Raw genomic sequence first — 21,646 nt, forward strand, 5'->3', positions numbered from 1 at the left:
TTATTTACAATAGCAAAGATATGAAGCAACCTAAATGTCCACTGAAAGATGGACAGAGAAGTGGTGCATATATACAATGGACTATGACTGAGCCATAAAAAAGAATGAAATTTTGTCATCTGCAACAACATGGATGGACCTCGAGGGTACTGTGCTGAGTGAAGTCAGTCAGACAAAGGGGCAAATGCCATATGATTTCACTAACATGCGGAATCTAAAACACAAAAACAAACTCATAGATACAGAGAACATTTTAACTGTTGCCAGGCTGGTTGGGGGGATGTGTAAAAAAGATGAAGGGATTAAGAAGTACATATGGGTAGTTACAGAGTAGTCACAAGGATGTAAAGTACAGCATAGAGAATAGCCAACAATATTATAATAACTATTATGACGCCAGATGGGTACTTGAAATACTGAGGAGAACACTGTGTAAAGAATATGACTGTCTAACCACTATGCTGGACACCAAAAAGAAAAAACCAACGACAGCAAACCACCAACAAATAATACTGAATGTAAACCGTAGCTGAAAAATTAAATTAAAAAAAAATTACCCAATTACAAAGCACACTAAAATATTTTACCAGGGAAATAAAACACAAAGGGATATAAAAAGCTGGGGGAAGCCCTGGCTGGCATGGCTCAGTGGACTGAGGACCAGCCTGAGAACCAAAGGATCACCAGTTCAATTCCCAGTCAGGGCACATGCCTGGGATGCAGGCCAGGTCCCCAGTGGGGGACACATGAGAGGCAACCACACACTGATGTTTCTCTCCCTTCCTTTCGCTCTCTTTTCCCCTCTGTCTAAAAATCAAATAAATAAAATCTTTTTAAAAAGCTTGGGGAAATGTCCCTGAATAGTAAGAGAAAATATCTAAAGATGTAAATTCTCTTAATTAGTATATATTTTTAACATAATCCTAATGAAAACTCAAACAGGATTTTTTAGAGCTATTCAAGCTAATTCTAAAATTCATATGGAAAAATGAGTGTGTAACTAGCCAAGAAATTTTTGAAAAATGTGAGGAAATACATTAAACATTAAAACATATTAAAGTTACAGTATTAAAATTATTTTCCTCCCTCATCTTAATAAATCAAACAAATTCCAGAAAGACCTATAAGTAAAAATAAAAGCTTTAGCTGGAATAAAACAAGAGATATTTTAAAAACAGCTTTATTGATATATAATTCACCTAGAGTATACAAGTCAATGGTTTACAATATATTTACAAAGTTGTATAACTGTCACCAATATCTAATTTTTATCAGAATATTTTTATCACCCGAGAAAGTAACACCATACCCATTAGCAGTCACTCCCCATTCTCCCTGCACCTCCTACCCACAACCCTCTCCTCCCAGGCTCCTGGCAACTGCTTTCTGTCTCTGTGGATTTGCCTGGTTTGGACATTTAACATAAATGAAATACTGTAAGTGGTCTTTTGTGTCTGGCTTCTTTCACTTAACACAATGTTTTTCAAGGTACATCCACTATGTACCACTTAGCTTACTTACCTCATCCACCCCTCTTTATGGCTAAATTAATAGTCCATTATATGAGTAGACCCCATGATATTTCTCCACTCATCAGCTGATGAACAATTGGGTTGTTTCCATTTTTAGCTATTATGAACAATGTTGGTATAAATATCGCTCTACAAGTTTCTGTGTGGATGTATGTTTGAAATTCTCTTGGGTATGTACCCAGGAATAAAAGCGGTGGATCAAATGGTAACTGTATGTTTAACGATCTGAGCAACTGCCAGACTGTTTTCTAAAGTGCCACACAATTTTACATTCCTGCCATCAGTGCACCAGGGTTCCAACTTCTCCACGTCCTTACCAACACTGGTACTGCCTGTATGCTGTGACAAGACCAGACCAGACCAGACCAGACCAAGCCCTGGAAACATAAATATCCATCAGGAGAGGTTTAAATAAAGGAAGGGGTACCCAGACAGTGGAATACTAGTGCACTGTGCCTCAGTGCAAAACAAACCCTGAGATATACTACATGAAAGTGTAAAAAAAATTGAAGTCTAGAATATTCCATGTCAATGTAGTTTCTCTTCTAAGAGAATGGGGGTGTGGACATTTACATGTGTGTCGCTACAGAGGCTTCTTCTGGTACCGCTGGGCATTGCACTGAGTCAGGATGGAAGATATGTTCACTCTACCAATTAGTTCTAGAAAACAGGACTGCCTTCTCAGTAAAAACACAGACAGGATTTTTCTCAGAAAACTCCTCTGAAGTTAGTGTTAACTCTAACTTAATACCTAGTCTTACCGATGCCCAAATCTCAATCTGTGAAGTCAGAATCACTTAAATGAACATGGCACACTACTCTAACTTGACTCCTCTCGAGAGAGAGCGCGCCCCCATCACAGACCCTGGCCTCCTTGCTGTCCCTCCACTATGCCAGCTGGGACCCTTACACGGGCTGCTCCTGCTTCAAACCCTCTTCCCAGGCACCTTTACCTCCTTCCAAACTTTGCTTAAATGCTACCTTCCATGGAAGCCCTCCCTAACCATCCTATTTTCTATTGGAATCCCCTTCCTGCTTTGGTTTCTTCATAAAATTTCACGTAAAGTTCCTTTAGCATTTACTCGTCTGCATCCGACCCCACTGCATCCCAGCACCATCAAGAACCAGGATTTTGTCTGTTTTGTCCCCCTGGCATCCCACACCGACCCACTAGAGCAGTTACAGGCACACAGTAGGCACCGCAGATGTTTGTTTAATGAACTGGTATTGCTACACTATATAGGAGGTGTTTCAGTGGGCTAAACCTCGGACTGTCTCCTGCCTTTATTTTTCCCATGATAAAGCTAAAGTCAGAGCAGTCCCCTGATAAACATGTGGTTATTTTCTCAGAAAGTACAGCCACATAAAGTGTTTCACAAACCACAGTTTAAGATCGGTGGCCCATTGGGTATGAAATCAATTCAGTGGGTAGTGGGTAAACCAGAATTTTTTTTAATGAAGTGAAAGTATAAGAATGCATAGCATAATACAGGTATTTACAAAACTCTTTTAGCTAAGTACGTGTGCATATTTGTAGAGTACACATTTTCTTGTATAGAAAGTCATGATATGAATGCATTTCTTACAGGGAATTTATGGCCAGAAGTTTGAAACTCACTAATCTAATTTCAGCCTAAATATTTCAAAGTTTAAAGCTCAGACTCTGTAAAATATATTTTAAAAAATAAGTTTACTTTGTAAATTTAAAATTCTGTAAACTAAAGGTACTTACAGATCAGTGAAAAGCAGAATTAATGTGTCCCACAAAGTATAAACACTATATTAGAAAAACTGGAGTTCTTTGTAGCCTCTAGCTTTTTCCCCTATAACACATCCAATTATTTCAGCATAGTTTTATGCTTAGAAGCATGAAATTTTCTGCTTCTCAGTAAGTAAACTCAGATAGTTTCCTTACTCTCAATTTTCACTGGATATCATTGATCAGCTATTCATCACATCTGAAATTTCTCCAAACATTTTGTTTCTTAAGTTCAGCAATTACTTCAGTAAGATTTAAGAATATCAATACTGTACACAGAAAGCTCTTCACTTTCCACTTAGGTATCAAATAAAGATTTGTATTTCCTCAACAATGTCTAAGTTCTTACCACTGGTATGCTCAAACATTTTCACTAATTTTTTTTTTAAAGATTTTATTTTTAGACAAAGTGGAAGGGAGAGAGAAAAAGAGGGAGAGAAACATTAATGTGTGGTTGCCTCTCACACGCTCCCTACTCGGGACCTGGCCCACAACCCTGATATGTGCCCTGACTGGGAACTGAACTGGAGATCCTTTGGTTCACAGGCCAGCGCTCAATCCACTGAGTCACACCAGCCAGGGCCATTTTTACTATTTCTTAAACCGTGTTATATTTCAGGCCTCACTGTCATAATTTTCTACTAAGCTGTACTTAAAATTACACTCTAGCAAGAAACATCAACTCCTTGAATACAAAGAAACAGAACAAGTAACAAAGAGAGGGGCACCTCTGAATATTCAAAATATAGGACATAAAATCCATACCCTTAACTTTATACATACAAGAATATTCCTGTCCCCACTCAAAATCCTTCTCTCTTTTAAAAAATGTGCCACTAAAAAAAACCAGTGGTCTCCAACCATAGAAGTTGACACCATGAAGTCAGGAAATCAAGACAAATCAACTTAAGAAGCAGAAGCAAAAGAGAAGAGTCTCACAAATACAAAGAAATACACCCCACTCGAAGGGAAAGGAGGAATCCCCAGAAAGAGAACTAAATGAAATAGAGGAAAGTAAACTGTCAGATATTGAGTTCCAAACAATGGTTCTGAAGAAGCTCAGTGAGCTCAGAGAGAATTACAAAAAACTATAGGGAAACTACAAGGAACTTACTGCAAACTATATCTGCATGAAAAAGGACATAGAAACTGTCAACAAGAGACAAGAGGAAATGAAGAATACAATTTCTGAATTGAAGAATACAGTAGAAGGAATCAAAAGCAGGCTAGATGAAGCTGAGGACCGAATCAGCAAGCTGGAGGACAAGGTAGAAAAAAGCTCCCCGAATGAGCAACAAAATGAAAAAAGACTCAAAAAGAAGGAAGAGGCATTGAGGGAAATGCAGGAAAACCTGAAATGTAATAATATCTGTATAGTAGGGATACCAGAAGAAGAGGATGAGGAAGGGATAGAGAACCTGTTTGAAAAAGTAATGATGGAAACCTTCCCTAATTGGAGTAGAGAAAAAGTCACACAAGTCCAGGAAGCACAGAGGGTCCCATTCAAGAGGAACCCAATGAGGCCCACTCCAAGACACATCATCATTAAAATGGCAAATATCAAAGACAAAAAGAGAATCCTAAAGGCAGCAGGGGAGAAAGAGGTAGTAACATATAAGGGAGCCCCAATACGGCCAGCAGCTGACTTCTCAACAAGAAACACTGCAAGCCAGAAGGGAAAGGCAAGAAATATTCCAAGTCATGAAAAGCAAAGGTCTGCAACCAAGACTGCTCTACCCAGCAAGGCTCTCAATTCAAATGGAAGGTGAAATAAGGAATTTCCCAGACAAAAGAAGACTAAAAGAATACATCTCCACCAAACCAGCACTGCAAAATATGCTAAAGGGACTGCTTTAAGATGAAGAAAAAGTTTCTTTGAATACCTAGTTCCTTTCAGAGTTGCCAATACTTGATATTACCAATATTTTTAATATGTATGAATCTGATTGTGACAATGTCTTTAGTTTTTGCTTGTTATTTGTTTAAACTAAACCTGTTTTTATATATTTCTTGCCAATTTCTATTATTTTTTAAAAAACTTTAAATGACTTCTTGGTATTCTTTATGCATTTATCGATTAAAGGTTTGTAGAACTTTTTCCCCCAAAGAAAAACAAAAACAAAAAAACAAAACCTATTAACCATATTTTAGATGTGTTGCAAATACTTTCTTCATCTATTCCTTGTCCTTAAACTTTTTTTATATGTATATTACTATATAGTCTTAAATATTTAATATAGTCATACTGTCAATATTTATTTTATAGCTTCTGGGGTTGAATATTTTACTTCAGTTCATGAAAAATATTAGTTCTATTTTCTTCTAAAACTCATTAGATTCGACATATTGATTTTTAACTCACCTGAATATTTCTTGTATAATGTGTGAAATAGGGCTCTATATTTGTTTTATTTCAAGTAATAGTGGCCTATGCACCTTATTTGTTGAAAAAGCCTAATTTTCCCCATTGATTTGAAATATCAACTTAATTATATATTATATTGTTAGACAGATATATACGTTTGTCTCTAGAATGTTCATTATATTTCATTGACCTTGATTATTTCTGTGCTGGTGTCATACTGGTTTAATTGCTGAGACTTTATAATGGTTTAAAAATTTTTTTAATATTTTATAATTAACTTTGACACTTAAAAAATAAATAAAATCAATCTGCATTTAAGAAAGAAAGGATGAATGAAAGAAAGGAAGAAGATAGATGGAACTCCTACCTTTTGTGACAACATGGACGGAACTGGAAAATATTAAGCTAAGTGAAATAAGCCAGTTGATGAAAGACAAATACCATATGATCTCACCTATAAGTGTACTCTATTCAACAAAATAAACTAATGAACAAAATAAACCACAGGCATGGGAACATGGAGCAGACTGAAAGTGACCAGAGGGGATGGGGAAAGAGGACAATGGTGGAAAGGGGAAGGGACTAGACAAAGAACATGTATGAATGGCCCATGGACATGGACAACAGGGGGGGAATTGACTGTGGGAGCAGGGGGGTGGGGGTGGGCTGGGTGGAGGGGGGTAAATGGGTAAAAACTGAGACAACTGTAATAGAATAAACATGATTTATAAATTAAAAAAAAATAAAAATGTAAAACAACAACATAGTCTTAGCCCAGCTCACATTTTAGTAGAGACAATCACAGTAAAAATTATGGAAAAAAAAAAAAGTGCCACTAACAAGTTTTATCATCTAAAAGCCCATCTGAAAACTGGGAGAGGAGTGAACGCAGCTCCACGGAGGCCTGTCAAGTTAAACAAGAGGAGTCCTGGTTGGATACCGCAGTTGGTCAGAGCATCACAATGTGCCAAAGTTGCAGGTTTGATCCTGAGTTAGGACACATAAAAGAATCAACAAAAGAGTGCTTAAATAAGTGGAACAACAAATTGATGCTTCTCTGTCTCTCCCCCATCTCTCTTTAAAATCAATAAATATTTTTTAAAAAGTTAAACGAAAGGAAAGGAAGCTAAAACACAGAAATGCTCAAGATTGCAGCGTCAAGAGTCATCATGTTTCAGAAGGCCTGTATATTACCACTGAGGACTGTAAGTTAATATTCACAATAGTGACCCTGTCAACATCAAAGTTCAGTTATATTCCATTTAATGCTTAAGTGTTTTAGAAAGACTTCTAATCTAATAGTTGAAATGAAATGTTGTACTACTTTAAAAGTAGGCTTCATGGAAAATCCATTCAGGTGCTTCATTCCCTGTAAATGCTAGACTACTGATGTGTGCAAACTACAATGGCAATCATCTCTGCTTCAGAGTGCCACATCAGCTACCTGACAGGTCTGTCCAGTTCCAACAGAAAAGACTTCAGCTTTTCTGTTTGTTCCTAATAGTACTGCTATACAGTCTTCTGCTTTTTAAATATGGTATTCATTTTGGCTACCTGGACATTAATTTATATTCCAATCACATTTCTTGGTTATATGGCTGCTAATTAAGCCATTCTTTTAAAATTAGTTATACCCATGACCCAGCTACACCTATTCAATTTACCTTATCTGTGCACATTCACTTGGTTAAAAAGCAGGAAGAGATGAGTCCCCCCACCCTAATAAACAACTGGCCCTCCAAGATACAAGAATCACGGTCTGTAATTCCTAATGGCTTTAGCAGAAATAGCTAGCCAGACCAAAAATAAACATCCTGAAATCTATCTTTACTAAATGCTACAGAACAACTTTGTGGACTAAGCAAACAGCAGCTTTCTGGTAAAAAGTGAGTCTTCCATGACAAGACTGAGCAGGATGGTGTTTAGGAAAAATTCCGGCTGGCCAAAATGATGGCACCAAAAATGGAACTGAAGAGCATCCTCTGATTTTGAACCTAAAGCTCAATTCACTTTGAGTGTGAATTGAATGCATTTCACTGATCGAGAATCAGTGCTGTGGGCTGATACTTCTGGCTTCAATAAGTCTCTTTTATGGAAATCACCTTTGTCATGGTTATAACCTGGTGACTGACATTTTTGGAAGGTAACAAATGTTTATTTTCCCTCACTGTTCTCTCATCAACCTGACTTCCCCCCTCCTCCTTCAAGCTGCATTCCTCTCTTCTTGCCCAGAGGTAGCAAAACACTGGGAGATTCTCTTTTGTCTTAGTTCTGACCAACTATTAATTAGGCCTTTGCTAATCTATTACATTTGGGTGGTTTGATCTTTTACAGGTGGATGAGATAATTCAGCCCTCACCCCCCACACAAACGCAACCAAGCACCTCAGGCCCTCATGCCAAAGGCCCACCGGGTGCCTCTTGGACAGGCAAGCTATACGTGTGCTGCCGGTGCTAGCCCTATACCCCAGCACCATGATTTATACAGATGGTAATGCCATTCAAAGCCTAAGCAGTTAAGGAACAAAATCTATATTGCCACATCATATTAGCAGCATAACTACCTGTCTCACCGAGAAAGTGAAATCTGACCAGCAAATGCTACTCTTTCATCCCAAAAAGAAGAGCCTAGGAACACCAGCAATTTCTCTGAACTCTTGTGAAGGCTACAGCACAAGACGTATAAGAGTAGAAATTAAATAGAATGCACCCCAAACAAAATGAAAGCAGAGGAAATAAGCAAAATAAATTAACAAAAGAATAAAAGTACTAAGTGAGGGGCTGCCACCAGACACAGTCCAGGTGGGGATTCAAAATTTTCAGTGCTTGACCCCTCCAACAAATAAGGGAACCTCTTCTGACCTTTCTGGTGCTTGGGGCAGACTCCTCACCCTTGACAACTCTTTCTAAGGCAGAAAATTCCAGCAAAGGTTCCAGCAGACACAGATCAGAAGAAGTTTTAAGGGTTTAACTTGAGCACCACCCAGTTCCATCATGGCTGCTTCATGATTTCATTCTGGTAACGTCAAACCTTGAGAACAAGATCATCCCGTGAGATTAGGAATCAGCACCCGCGGGCTGTCGTTGCCATGACAGCTACCCAGCCACATGAAATTACCAATCCACTAGCCTGCCTGCTTTACAACACAATCACATTTGCTTTTGGAGACTTTGAGTTTGTTGTCCATTTTTCAGGGCAGTAGCTCTTCTTTAAGAGATAGCTTTCTGCCCTGCCTGGTATAGCTCAGTGGCTTGAGTGCCAGCCTGTGAACCAACATGTCGCCAGTTCAATTCCCAGTGACAGCACATGCCTGGGCTGTAGGCCAGGTCCCCAGGTGGGGATATGCAAGAGGCAACTAATCTATGTGTCTCTCACACATCAATGTTCCTCTCCCTTTCTCCCTCCCTTCCCCTCTCTCTAAAAATAAATGAAGTCTTTATTAAAAAAAAAAGAGAGAGAGAGAGAGGGAGCTTTCTCATACATCTACTGGCAATCCAGTTACTTCTGACACCTGTTGGAGCTCCCGTGAAGGTTTGACAGAAATTTATATTTTTAGTATTAACACTTCATTTTCCAGATAACGTAGGTTTTGATAACCCTACTCCTTATAATGCATGTACATTTTATGGGAAAGTAATTACTTGTTGGTTGTAATGATGATAGACCACCCATCAACTTAAGATTCACCAGGGAAGGACATTATCTGTAATGAGCCACCTGGTCCTGAGGGCATGTACAAGTCAGATGTTCATGGACCTCAGAGTGACTCCAGCTGGGTTCTCCAAACACTGGCCCAAGTCTGGCACTGTGACTAATGTAATGATTACAGAAGGATGTGGTCCCTTCCTACAAGTTAACAAAAAAGAACGAACATAGTATTTAGCCTCATTCATCCTAATTTTCATGCACTCCTAGCTTCTTGTTAAACCAAATTATTCAGAGGCACCTCCTTTCCCTGCACCTGATGTTTTCAAGACTTGGTCCGTATGTCCTCTCTTCTGTGAAACTTACGCAGTCAACCATGGCCACACATGCCTCCATCATGGCCCAGTACACTGCCTGGACGCGACATACTCCCACTGACCTATGACCTTGTCAGCAGGCTAACATCATCTTTGAAGTCCCAGAAGGTATTCAAAACATATTTGTTGATAAACTAAGTAGTAAGGAAAACTGAAAAGCAAAAATGTCAACAGAGACTCTATTCCACTCCTCAGAGACATTCTAAGGGTGAGAAGGACTGCGATAACGGTGGCCTAAGGTCAGAGTCGTAGATGTGAAGCCAAGTACATGTTAAAATTTGGCAACACTTTCCCAGGAGGTGAAAAAATAAGGGAGAATTATGAATTTTCTGTATAGGTAAATTCCCTTATAACCATTTTATTCCCCATCCCCATTGTATAAGAGATTTTCTTAGCTAAGTTCACTCCACACTCAATCCACCCAAACAACTACACCTTCACACTTAACCCACACAGGTGACAATGTCAAGGGAATCGGCAACATAGAAGGCTTCCAAGAACAAAGTCTGTATCTTAGATTCAAGCAAAAGAATGCTTGAACCACAGCAATAAGAAGTTGCAGGAGAGGGCACAGATTATTAAGAGAAATAGATTAAAAAACACATAAAATCTGAGCTGAAAACTGACATTTTTACAATGGAAGTGACACTACATGACACAAGGAATGAATTACAAACACATGACTAGAACATCTTAAAACATGAATAATAAAGAGAAAAAATCTTAACCTCCAGAAAAAGGGAGAAAAACCCAAGTCAGCTACTAAACAAACAAGAATCAAACTGATATGACAGCGGAGTTATGGTGAAGATGGAGGCATAGGCAGGCCCACCTCACCCCATTGCACAACCATAAGAAAAACACAGCTAACTTAAAAACAAAAAACACCCAGAACTGCCAGAAAATCCCCCAGAACTGTATGGAAGTCCGACAACCAAGGATTTAAAGACGCTATATTCATCCAGACAGGTGGGAGGGGCAGAGCCAGGGAGTTGGGGCAGAGAGCACTCAGTGTAGCAGTGGTAAGCCGGGGGCGGAGACACAGAGAGGTGGCAAGGCAGTGATAGCTGGCAGAATGGGTAGCCCCACATTCACGTGTGGTGGATAAACATCAGGGGGACACCTTGTGAACGAGCAGGCCCAGCCCCAGGCCAGACCATGCAGCCCAGGGCTCAAGCAACAGGAAAATAAAGCCACATAACTTTTGGCTGTAAATCCAGTGGGGGTTGGGCAGCAGAAGAAACTGCCAGTACATACACAAACCCATCCACGCTAGGAACCACAACCAGGAAAGCAACTGGAGGGGTGCCAGTACCATATGGGATGTGGGTGAAGTGACTGGAAACAGGGCGAGAGCCAGGCAAACCCCTAGTAGTCAGCCAGCAGCAGCACTGTCCCCTCTTCAAACCCTCCCCAAAACACAGAGCCGCAGTTGCTCTGCCCTGGTGAATCCAAGGCGCCTTCCCATACGACTTAACAGGTGCGCCAACACAGAATCAAAGCAGCTCTACCTAATACACAGACCCATGGAGTGTGCCAAAATAAGGAGACAAAGAAATATGGCCCAAATGAAGGAACAGAACAGAACCCCAGAAAAAGAACTTTAACAATAGCCAACCTATCAGATAACAGAATGCTCAAAGATCTCATAGAATATGGCAAAAGCAAAAGGGAAGAAATGAAGGCTCTACTAAGGGAAATGAAGAAAAATCCACATGAAACCAACAGTGAAGGGAAGGAAGCCTGGATTCACATCAATAATTTGGAACATAAGGAAGAAATAAACATTCAACCAGAACAAAAAGAAGAAACAAGAATTTTAAAAAACCAGCAGAGTGTAAGACAACTCTGGGACATCGCCAAAAAAGCCAATAATATCCAAATCATAGGGGTGCCAGAAGAAGAGGAAGAGCAAGAATTTGAAAACTTATTTGAAAAAATAATGAAAGAAAACCTCCCTTATTTGGAAAAGGAACTAGACGTACAAATCCAGGAAGCACAGAGTCTCCCAAACAAATTGGACCCAAAGAGGTTTACACCAAGACACATCATAATGAAACAGCAAAAGCTACAAACAGAGCATCTTAAAAGCGGCAAGAGAAAGGCAGAAAGTTACCTACAAAGGAGTTCCCATAAGACTACCGGCTGATTTCTCAAAAGAAACTTTGCAGGCAAGAAGGGGCTAGCAAGAACTATACAAAGTGATGGAAAGCAAGATTTGCTTTCCAGATTACTCAAGATTACTCTATCCAGCAAAGCTATCATTTAGAATGGAAGGACAGATAAAGTGCTTCCCAGACAAGGTAAAGCTAAAGGAGTTCATCACCACCAAGCCCTTATTATGTGAAATGTTAAAGGGACTTATTTAGGAAAAACTATCAAGATTAAAATGACATCAAACTCACAACTATCAACAACTGAATCTAAAAAACAACACAAAAAAACTAAGCAAACAACTAGAACAGGAATAAAATCATAGACATGGAGATCATCTGTAGGGTTATCAGCTGGGAAGGGGAAGGGGAGGATGAGGGAAAAGGTATAGGGATTTAGAAGCACAATTGGGAAGGTACAAAACAGACAGGGGGATGTTAAGAACAGTATAGACAATGAAGAAGCCAAAGAACTTCCATGCACAACCCCTGGACATGAATTAAGGGGGTGGATCACTGGAGAGAAGCGGGGAATGGAGCGGAGGGGCAGCAAAAAGGGAAAAATTAGGACAACTGTAATGGCATAATCAATAAAATATACTTTTAAAAAAATTGTTACGACTGCTTATCTGTAATGAGTGTGCTAGAAAACAAGAAAACAACATCATGACTTTGAAGGAAAATTATTTTGACCTGGAAATGCAATAGCTAGCCAAACAAATATCCAAGTATGAGAACAAAATAAAAATCTCTTTTTATGTGGTAGGGCTTAGAAAATTTACAACCTACAGACTTCTGCTGAAAAACTAACACAAGGATATTCTTTAATAATACAGGTAATAAACCCCAAAAAGGAAAACATTTGGACACAAGCAATAGTGATAAAAGTTACAGTTGTCTTATCTGCTAGTGCATGTTATTTCAAAAAACCATGATTAAAGAAATTACACCAAAAGTTAAAACTCAGGTAACAGGAAAAAAAGTGTGAAAAGATATGAAAAAGAAATTCATAGAAGATACAGAAGATAAATGGCCATTAAACAAATGAAAACATTCTTGCTCACTAGTATCCATGTAAATATAAATAAGATAAAAAAGTCTATAAACCACTGGTTTGGAAAAAATGTAATATCCAGTGTGGGAGAAGATACCTTTGTTACACTTGGCCTCATTTCTTGCTAATGGGAAAAAACCTTTTTGGACAATATTTGGGAATATCGACTAACATTTCAAGTATGCAGAAGCTATGAATCATCAATTCTAAAATTCTAATTCTATAATTCTAAAGAAATGCCATACATGTGCACAAAGATTTAAATAGCACCCATTTACACAGCATTCTAATAACAACAAAAAAACCTGGCAATAATCCTTTTCTTAAATTATATTTTATTGATTATGTTTTTACAGTTGTCCTGATTTTTCCCTCTTTGCCCACCCTACACCCAGCACCTCCACTCCCTCAGGCAAATCCACACCACTGTTCATGTCCATGGGTCATGTGTGTAAGTTCTTTGGCCACTCCATTTCCTATTCTGTATTTTACATCCCTGAGTATTTTGTAACGACCTAATTTTACTTAATCCCCTCACCTCTTTACCCATTCTCCAACCCCCTCCCATCTGGCACCCATCAAAATGTTCCCTGTATCCATTATTCTGTCCCTGTTCTTCTTCTTTGCTTAGTTTTTTAGATTCAATTGGTGACAGATTTGTATTTTTTGTCATTTTATTGTTCATAGTTTTGATCTCTTCCTTAAATATGTCTCTTTAATGTTTCATATAATAATGATTTAGTGATGATGAACTCCTTTAGTTTTTTGTTTGGGAAGCTCTTTATCTGTCCTTTGATTCTAAATGTTAGCTTTGCTGGGTAGAGCAATGTTGGCTGTAGGTCCCTGCTTTTCATGACTTTGAATATTTCTTGCCAATCCTTTCTAGCCTGCAAAGTTTCTTTTGAGAAATCAGCTGACAGTCTTACGGGAGCTCCCTTGTAGGTAACTGTCTTTCTCTTTCTGCTTTTAAGATTCTCTCTTTATCTTTAACCTTTGCTGTTTTAATTATGACGTGACTTGGAGTAGGCCTCTTTGCATCCATTTTATTTAGGACTCTCTGTGCTCCCCGACTTGCATGTCTATTTCCTTCACCGAATTTGGGAAGTTTTTTTTTTTTTCAAATAGATTTCCAATTTCTTGCTCTTTCTCTTCTCCTTTTGGCACCCCCATGATGCAAATGCTAGACCTAAGTTGTCCCAGAGGTTGCTTATACTATCCTCATTTTTGGGGGGTTCTTTTCTGTTGTTGTTGTTGTTCTGATTTTTTGTTTATGTTCCAAATCATTGATTTCTCAGCCCCATCCACCCTTCTGTTGTTTTCCTGTAAATTGTTCTTTATTTCAATTAGTGTATCCTTCATGTCTGACTGAATCTCTTTTATGCTGTTCAGGTCCTCACTAAATTCCTTGAGCATCTTTATAATCTGTGTTTTGAATTCTGCATCTGATAGGTTGCTTATCTCCATTTTATGTAGTTTTCTCTGGAATTTTGATCTGACCTTTCACTTGGACCATGTTTCTTTGTCTCCTCATTTTGGCAGACTCCCTGTTTGTTTCTGTGTATTAGGTAGAGCTGTTTTGACTCTGAGTCTTGGTAGTGTGGCCTAATGTTGGTGTCCTGTTGGGTCCAGTGGCACAGCCTCCCCATCATCCAAGCCAGGTACTAGAGGTGTGCCCTTCGTGGGGCTGAGTACACCTTCCTCCTGTAGTTTAGCCTTGGTTGCTGCTGGCAGCTCAATGGAGGGGTTTACCCAAGCCAGTCAGCTGCAACGACTGGCTGTGACTGCTTCCCACCAACCTCCAGCCTCCATGGAGGATCAGCTGTGCAGTGGCAAGGTGGGAGCTCTGACATGGTCTGTAGCTGTCCTCTGGGTGTGCTGACCCTGGTGTTTCCTGGGTGGTGCAGGCCAAGGTCAGCCCCCTCCTGTATATCACCCAGGGCCACCCTGCTTCAGTTATAAAGCACTCTGAGATGGCTGCTACTTATTCTGGGCTTGGAGATTCCCAGGCAAAGACAAGCTATGAATCTAGGATGGCTCCTGCTCTTGCCGAGCCTGGGGCTAAGGCTAGCTGTTGCTTGTCTGATAGGATTTTGGAAGTTGTAAAGCATGAGCCAAGACCAGTCGCTCATATGAAAAAGCAGCTGGGTAAGGCTGAGTCTCTAGGGATCTCCAAGGACAGTCAGAGTGTTAGGTTGATGGAGTCTCAGATATGGCACCAGCTTGCCAGCTTTGTGGGGAGACGGTTTAGAAAAGGGACAATGGCCTCTGCATGCCTTAATGTCAGGCACTTCAGTTCCTCCCCGTGTGCCACTGGTACCTTTCAAGCTGCTACCTGGGTGCTGGGGCTCAGAGGGAATGAGTCCGAGTAAGTCCACGTGTGGGTTCTTTAAGAGAAACTGCTTGGGGTTCCAACAGTTTCTCCCAACTCAATCCCCACTGGTTCTTACAACCAAAAGTTGTGGGGACTTACCTTCCTGGCACTGGAACCCTTGGCTGGGTGGCCTGGTATGGGGCTGGGACTTCTCGCTGGGATGCAGCCGTGCCATATTTTTATTTTTATCCACTACATGTGGGTGACAGATAGCCTGTTCTGTATCTGTGCTCCTCCTACCAGTCTGGATGGATGAGGTTTCTTTAATTCCGTAATTGTCAGACTTCCATTTAACTCAATTTCTGCTGGTTCTGAGTGAATGTTCTATATGCTAGTTGTAATTATGATGCGGTTGTGTGAAGAGATGAGCCATGTTTGCCTATTCCATTTTGAATTGCATGCCTGCAAATAATATTAATGTCCATTAATAGGACAATATTGATTAAATGATGATTCATCCATAAAATGGTATACGCAGCCACTGGGATGTCATAGACCCATGCATACTGATGAAAATAAATGTAAGGCCCACTGAGAGCTTTAAAACAAAAATTCTGTAGCACAGTGCTTTTTTATGTAAAAATGTCAGACACGCTCTATTAACATGTGCAACCGTGCAGAGCGTAGAAGAAGAGCCAACACATCCACCTACAGTTATTTATGAATGAAGAGCAGAGATTATGGTCATTCTTTATTTCAGCACATACCAATCCCAGGCAGGTTAGGTGGTCAACAACTTGAGTCCACACGGCCACATGAGGGCCCGGTGTGCCGGTAGTTTGTTTCGCTGCGGTGTGCCGCGCCAGGCGGAGCAGGCACTCAGGTTAGTGCCGATTGAAGTGGCTAATGTGCTACTCACGAATAAAACACTTGGACACGTGGAGAAAGAAAAGCGCAACTAAGGAACTTAAGTGACCACGCTGGTGAAGTCCTTGCACAGCACACTCGCCATCGGATTCCACTGCCCGAAACTGCCTCTGACTGCAAGAGAGAAGAGCCCAATGCCTCTCGGCCTCGACCTGGCTCAAGGAAAAGCCCCTGTTGTAAGTCACACGGGCCAGGGCTTAAAGACGTTACCGCTTCAGGTTACGGCGTAGCCCTGCGGGGCCAAATGCACCAAGCCCTATGCGTTCGCCTCTCGATGAGCAGTAGGCGAATAAATCTCACAGTCTTCCCACGCGGCGCAAGAGGTTCCGTCCCAGCGCCTCCCACGGAGGACGCAACAGACTCAGGCCTCAGTGCGCTCGTGCATCCCCGACTCCCGGCCCGTCTGCCCTTACCTCCCGGAGCGGACGCCAGCGACGACACACGCAGGCGACGGCCCCACAGAAGAAGAGCCCGCAGTTCACGCGCCATATCCGTCCTCCCGAACACCCCGCGTAACCACGCCCGCCGGAGGCGAGGCCTTCCTCCGGCGCGACGTGGTGACGCCACGGTCCGCGCCAGGCTGCCCTGTCCGCTGCCTGCGCCGGCGGGTGTCAGGAGGCCTCTGTCGAACGCGCCGGACTGTCCGGCTGGAGGCGGGACATCCGTGACCTTGTGTCGCGTTGTCAAGGGCGACAGGCTGAGCACTTATAGCTGATCAGTGAGCCAGCGCGGGTACTCCTCAGCCAGCTGGGCCTCAGTTTGTGCATCCCTAAAATGGGGCAAGTGTTCGCACCCACCCAGGGTTGGGGGTTTAAAAGGACAGGGTAACCATCTCTGGAGTCTAGTCACTCTCTTCAAACTAAGGAAGGCCACCTACGTAAAAAGAGTGAAGGGCAGATTTTTAGGCTTGACTTGTCTATACCAAGACATGAACTCAGGAGCCAACCCCCACGAACAGAACTGGGCTATTCATTCATTCCATCTCTTTCACCCTGCTGGAGGTACAAGTCTATTTGGGGATTCAGACAAATTCCATTTATCACAGTAACAAGCCAGGTAAAATATAGATTCTCCGAAGTGAGATCCAGGCAGGTCCCCAAATGATTCTGAGGGACACTAAAGACTCACTGCCAAAAAATAAAAAAAGTTTTTTCTTGAAAAAAGCACGATCACTTAAGTCCCTTAGCTCCGCTTTTCTTCCTCTCCACGTCCACGTTATTTTATACAAGTTGATTCCTCCAAAAAGACTCATTGCCACAATCAAATAATTGTACAAAAACGGGGTTACTAGAGATTGTGACAGGAGCAGCAAAGTATAGAGTACTCCGTAGGACATTGGATGTGTCAGGAAACGCTTCCAAGCAGAAGTCCTGAACCCCCAAGTTCCAGGCTTAAACAGCTGAGAAAGTTTAAGAGGTGGACAAAGTTGAATGAGAGACCAGGAACTTCTCTCACTTGGAAGACATCAGCAGCAACTCCCTCTCCCCCATTCTCTACACCCAACTGGATCACACAGTCCTCAATCAGAATCCTCCAGTAGTTTCCTTTCACACTTAACAATCAATTCCAAACCCCTCCAGGCCATGCATAATCTGCCCTCTGCCTACCTCACCACATTCCAGATATACAAAGTCAGTCCCAAGCATAACCATTCCCAGGATGTCACTGAAGCTAATTGGGGGGAATTAAGGGGTCTCAATCTCACATTTCACTCATTTTTCACTCCACTCAGGAAACCATCTTGCCCTGGCTGGTATGGCTCAGTGGACTGAGCACGAAGCCTGCACACTGAAAGGTGGCTGGTTTGATTCCCAGTCAGGGCACATGCCTGGCTTGCAGGCCAGGTCCCCAGTTGGGGGTATGTAAGGGGCAACCAATCAATGTTTCTCTCCCTCTCTCCTTCACTTCCCTTCTCTCTGAAAATAAATAAATAATGTCTTTTTTTAAAAAGATAAGAATATCATCTTGTGTCCAGATGACACACTAGTCTAAAGAGCAATAAATCTAGCTTGGGGAGCCCTTTTATTTCAGGAAGGGGAAGTGGAATTTGGCCAAGGGAACCGGGAAGCCCAAGTTTCAGTTAAGGATGAGGGTACTTTGCCAAGACAGGCAGGACCCACACTCTGCGGAGGGCAAATCTACCAGGTTCCAGGCACACCAACCAGGGACTTCTGTCCATTCTTGGTCTGTGGCCTTCAGAGACATACCCTCAGCTGCCAATTCTTGTGATACTGTGTCCTCTGATAGCCCAGGGAACCGTGGCTTTTTAAGATGATCAGGGATCCAAGTCAGTCTTGATGGGGTCATGGGCAGATTTAAGCCCCAGGCACACAAGGAAAATGGAAGATGGAAAAAAAATAATTAGATGCAGATATACTTGAATTGATGGAGACTACAGACTAGCTTAGGGAGAGCAGAGAGAAGCAGAAGGGGAGAGGGGAGGTATAGAGAGAGGCCCCCTGGGTCTCCTCGCCACCACTGTGGCAACTATAAGACTGCCATTCCTTTTCTAAATATCACTGCCTTCCCTTTGGGTGAGTTGAGGGTCATGAAAAATGCCCACTGCGTTATTCACAATAGCCAGAAGGTAAAAGCAAACCAAGTGTCCATTGCTGGTCGAGAGGATAAACAAAACATGGTCTATGCGTACAATGGAATATTTTTCAAACTTAGGAATTCTGACATGTGCTTCAACATGAATGAACCTTGAGAACATTATGATCTGTGAAATAAGCCAGCCACAAAAACAGTAACAGTATGATTCCACTAACATGAAGTAGGTAGACATCAAACTCACAAAGACAGAGAGTAAAAGGGTGGGTGCCAAGGGCTGGGGGAGGAGGAAAGGGAATTTAGTATTTAATGGGGACGAAGTTTCAGTTTTGCAAGATGAATAGAATTCTAGAGAGGATGGTGATTGCGCAACAATATAAATGTATTTGAAACCACTGAACTGTACTATTAAAAATGATTAAGAGAACTTCCGGGTTGGTGAACACATCCACATGCAGAGAAGGTGGCGCACCCTAACTCTGTAGGGACAGACACTCCTGCACTCAGGAGCCTTCCACCCCTCACCCTTGCACCCCCTCATCTGTCTGTCCATCTTCATCCTTTATTACACCCTTTATTTAATAAACTGTTTCTCGTGCCTCATACTTCAAAGGCCAATATTCAAAACATCAGAGCTTGAAGTAAGAAAATGTATATTGATGCAGAAGGTGCCAGCTCCAGAAGATGCGGGTACCTTATGGCTTCTGCAAATCTATCTTAAGAGAGCCCAGAATTCAGGCATCTTTTATGTAAAGGGAAGGCAAGAGCAGAATGTGGAAGTCTTGGCATTTGATCTCCATTTTTGACAGAGACCTGGAAACAAACGTCTTTAGATCCCAAAGGTCCATTTTTTCCAGGTTTGACATTTGCTCTTCAAGCCTTAGATCCATGTAGACTGAGGACCAGCAGCATTGATGTCACCTGGGAGTTGTTAGAAGTGCAGAATCTCAGGCTCCCGACCTGACATACTGGATCAAAATATCCCTCTCAACCAGTTCTCCGAGTGATTTATAAACATAGGGAAGTTTGAAAACGCTTGTTGCCTATCCTGATTACGTTTGACTTCCACCTCAATCTTGGGCTCCCTTGTCACTTGGATTCTCTTGTTCAACTATTGAACCATTGACTAGCATTAGGTATGGATGACTCCTGCATTCCTTGTATTGTCCCCAGGCTGCAGAAAAGCCACAAGGGTGGAAATTTAAACAATGACGATAACAACAACAACAAATGAAACTAAAAAAATGATTAAGATGGTAAATTTTATGTTATGTATATTTAACCACAATTTAAACATTTTCATTTGTTGAAGGCACCAACTCCTGGACAAACTTCTCTCCTCAGAAGGCAATGTCCTGTGAGTTCCTAGAGGAGGAAAGGCTCGTATCTGAAGGACACTTTTTGGCCCAGAAAAGTCCCAGGAATGATGCGATTCCCACCCCCCATCCCAATATTATGGATCCTCTTATAAGGCAGGCAATTTTTTGAAGCTAAAAGGTAGCAGTGTTAAGGAAATAAACTCCCAGATAGTCCTGCAGATGCTGGGTGTTATCTGAAAGCTATTCTATAATTGCCTTTGTGTTCAGGCCCCAGGAGCAAGGGTTTTCCCCAGGAGATGCAGGCCTGCACAGACCTGGTCAGGGAGAAGGGCAGCTGCAGCTTGGCGGCCTTTGGCCACAGCTTCAGAGATATTAACTGTCCCTAGATTTCTGAGGTATCAAAACCCTCCAATTCAGAAAAGCAATTAATGGCCAGGTGCCACCTGAAAGGTTTTGTATGTTCCTTGAAGTCCTTTTCATCCTCTGCAGGACTTTGATGCCAACTCAGCATGAGTTGGAACTAAAAATCCTAGTAGTTTGATGATTTGCTTAACAACTATATCCTTATGTTAGATGAGTATCAGTCCTCTGCCACCTTCAGAGACCTCCCGCAGCAGCATGGCTACATCTGGTGGGAACACAGCCCTGATCCCAACTTGCACACTTGCCAACAGTGAGATTTGGCCAGAAGACTTGAGGCCCTTTGTGGAAGCAGGTGTGGCCACTTGGTAGGACCTGACCTGGAACTTACTAGAACATTTCTAATTTCACTGGATGACTCTGAGGCTTTATCTCCATCTCCAAACTGCTCATTCTGCTTTGCTAGTAGCCACTTTTAATTCCACCATCAAGGATGCTGGGAACGTCACAAGTTGATTGCACAGACTCCTACATGTTTAGGGCTGAATGGACCTGAGGCCTTTCTCCCTTTTCATCCTCTACACTCACAGGGGTATCCAACCCATGGCCTGTGGTCTGCATGCGGTCCAGAATGGCTACGAATGCAGCCCAATACAAAATCGTAAATTTACTTAAAAACCTTTTTCTTGCTCATCAGTTTTCGTTAGTGTTTGTGCATTTAATGTGTGGCCCAAGACAACTCTTCTTCTAGTGCAGTCAGAGACACCAAAAGGTCGGACACCCCTGCTACAGCAGCAGCAGTCAGTCTGAGCTCCTCTAGGGGATTCCCTTGGCCACCCACTAGCCAGGTGACCCTTGGCAACACCTTCGCCTCTTGGCACCCTTCCACTGCGAACGTCTATGCTCCCTGCAGGAGGGGCAGAATGAGCCATGCTCATGGGCTCCCAGCCTCCCTATCTAGCCACGATAAGTGGAAGACAGAGCTGAGTCCAGACAACTATGAAATATCACTGGTAGGGTCTTTTCTGAGCATCTGACTCTCGGGAAGGCAGGGTGGAGAAGGCAGAAACCTCTCCCTGCATTTATTCCCAGAAGCTTCTGCTGGGGGATACCACTCAGTGAACTGGACTTGATGGTATGTTTTGGAAGATACCTTCTGTCCTGGCAAAGAGCTCGGATCACAATTTTTTCCCAGCTTGTGAATGAGGTATTGGAAGAAAAAATGTCCACCAAATCTCAAGCCTATTGTATCCATTGCTTATGAGAAGACAAGTGAGAATTGGTTTGGTCT

At 41.9% G+C, this 21,646-nt stretch overlaps 1 protein-coding gene across 2 annotated transcripts in view; it reads right to left on the bottom strand.

The window, feature by feature from the left end:
• TRAP1 (TNF receptor associated protein 1) overlaps nucleotides 1-16,653 on the bottom strand; it is a 60,167-nt gene extending 43,514 nt beyond the window's left edge. For both annotated transcript variants that reach the window (XM_054589510.1, XM_054589509.1), the window contains exon 1: nucleotides 16,537-16,653. In XM_054589510.1, the coding sequence (XP_054445485.1) occupies nucleotides 16,537-16,612 (76 nt within the window). In that variant the 5' untranslated portion in view covers nucleotides 16,613-16,653. The remainder of the gene's footprint in view (nucleotides 1-16,536) is intronic.
• Nucleotides 16,654-21,646: the final 4,993 nt, after the last annotated feature.

The sequence above is a fragment of the Pteronotus mesoamericanus genome, unplaced genomic scaffold (genome assembly GCF_021234165.1).
Source record: "Pteronotus mesoamericanus isolate MK-2021 breed Mesoamerican mustached bat unplaced genomic scaffold, CSHL_Meso_final scaffold_167, whole genome shotgun sequence".
NCBI lineage: Eukaryota > Metazoa > Chordata > Mammalia > Chiroptera > Mormoopidae > Pteronotus > Pteronotus mesoamericanus.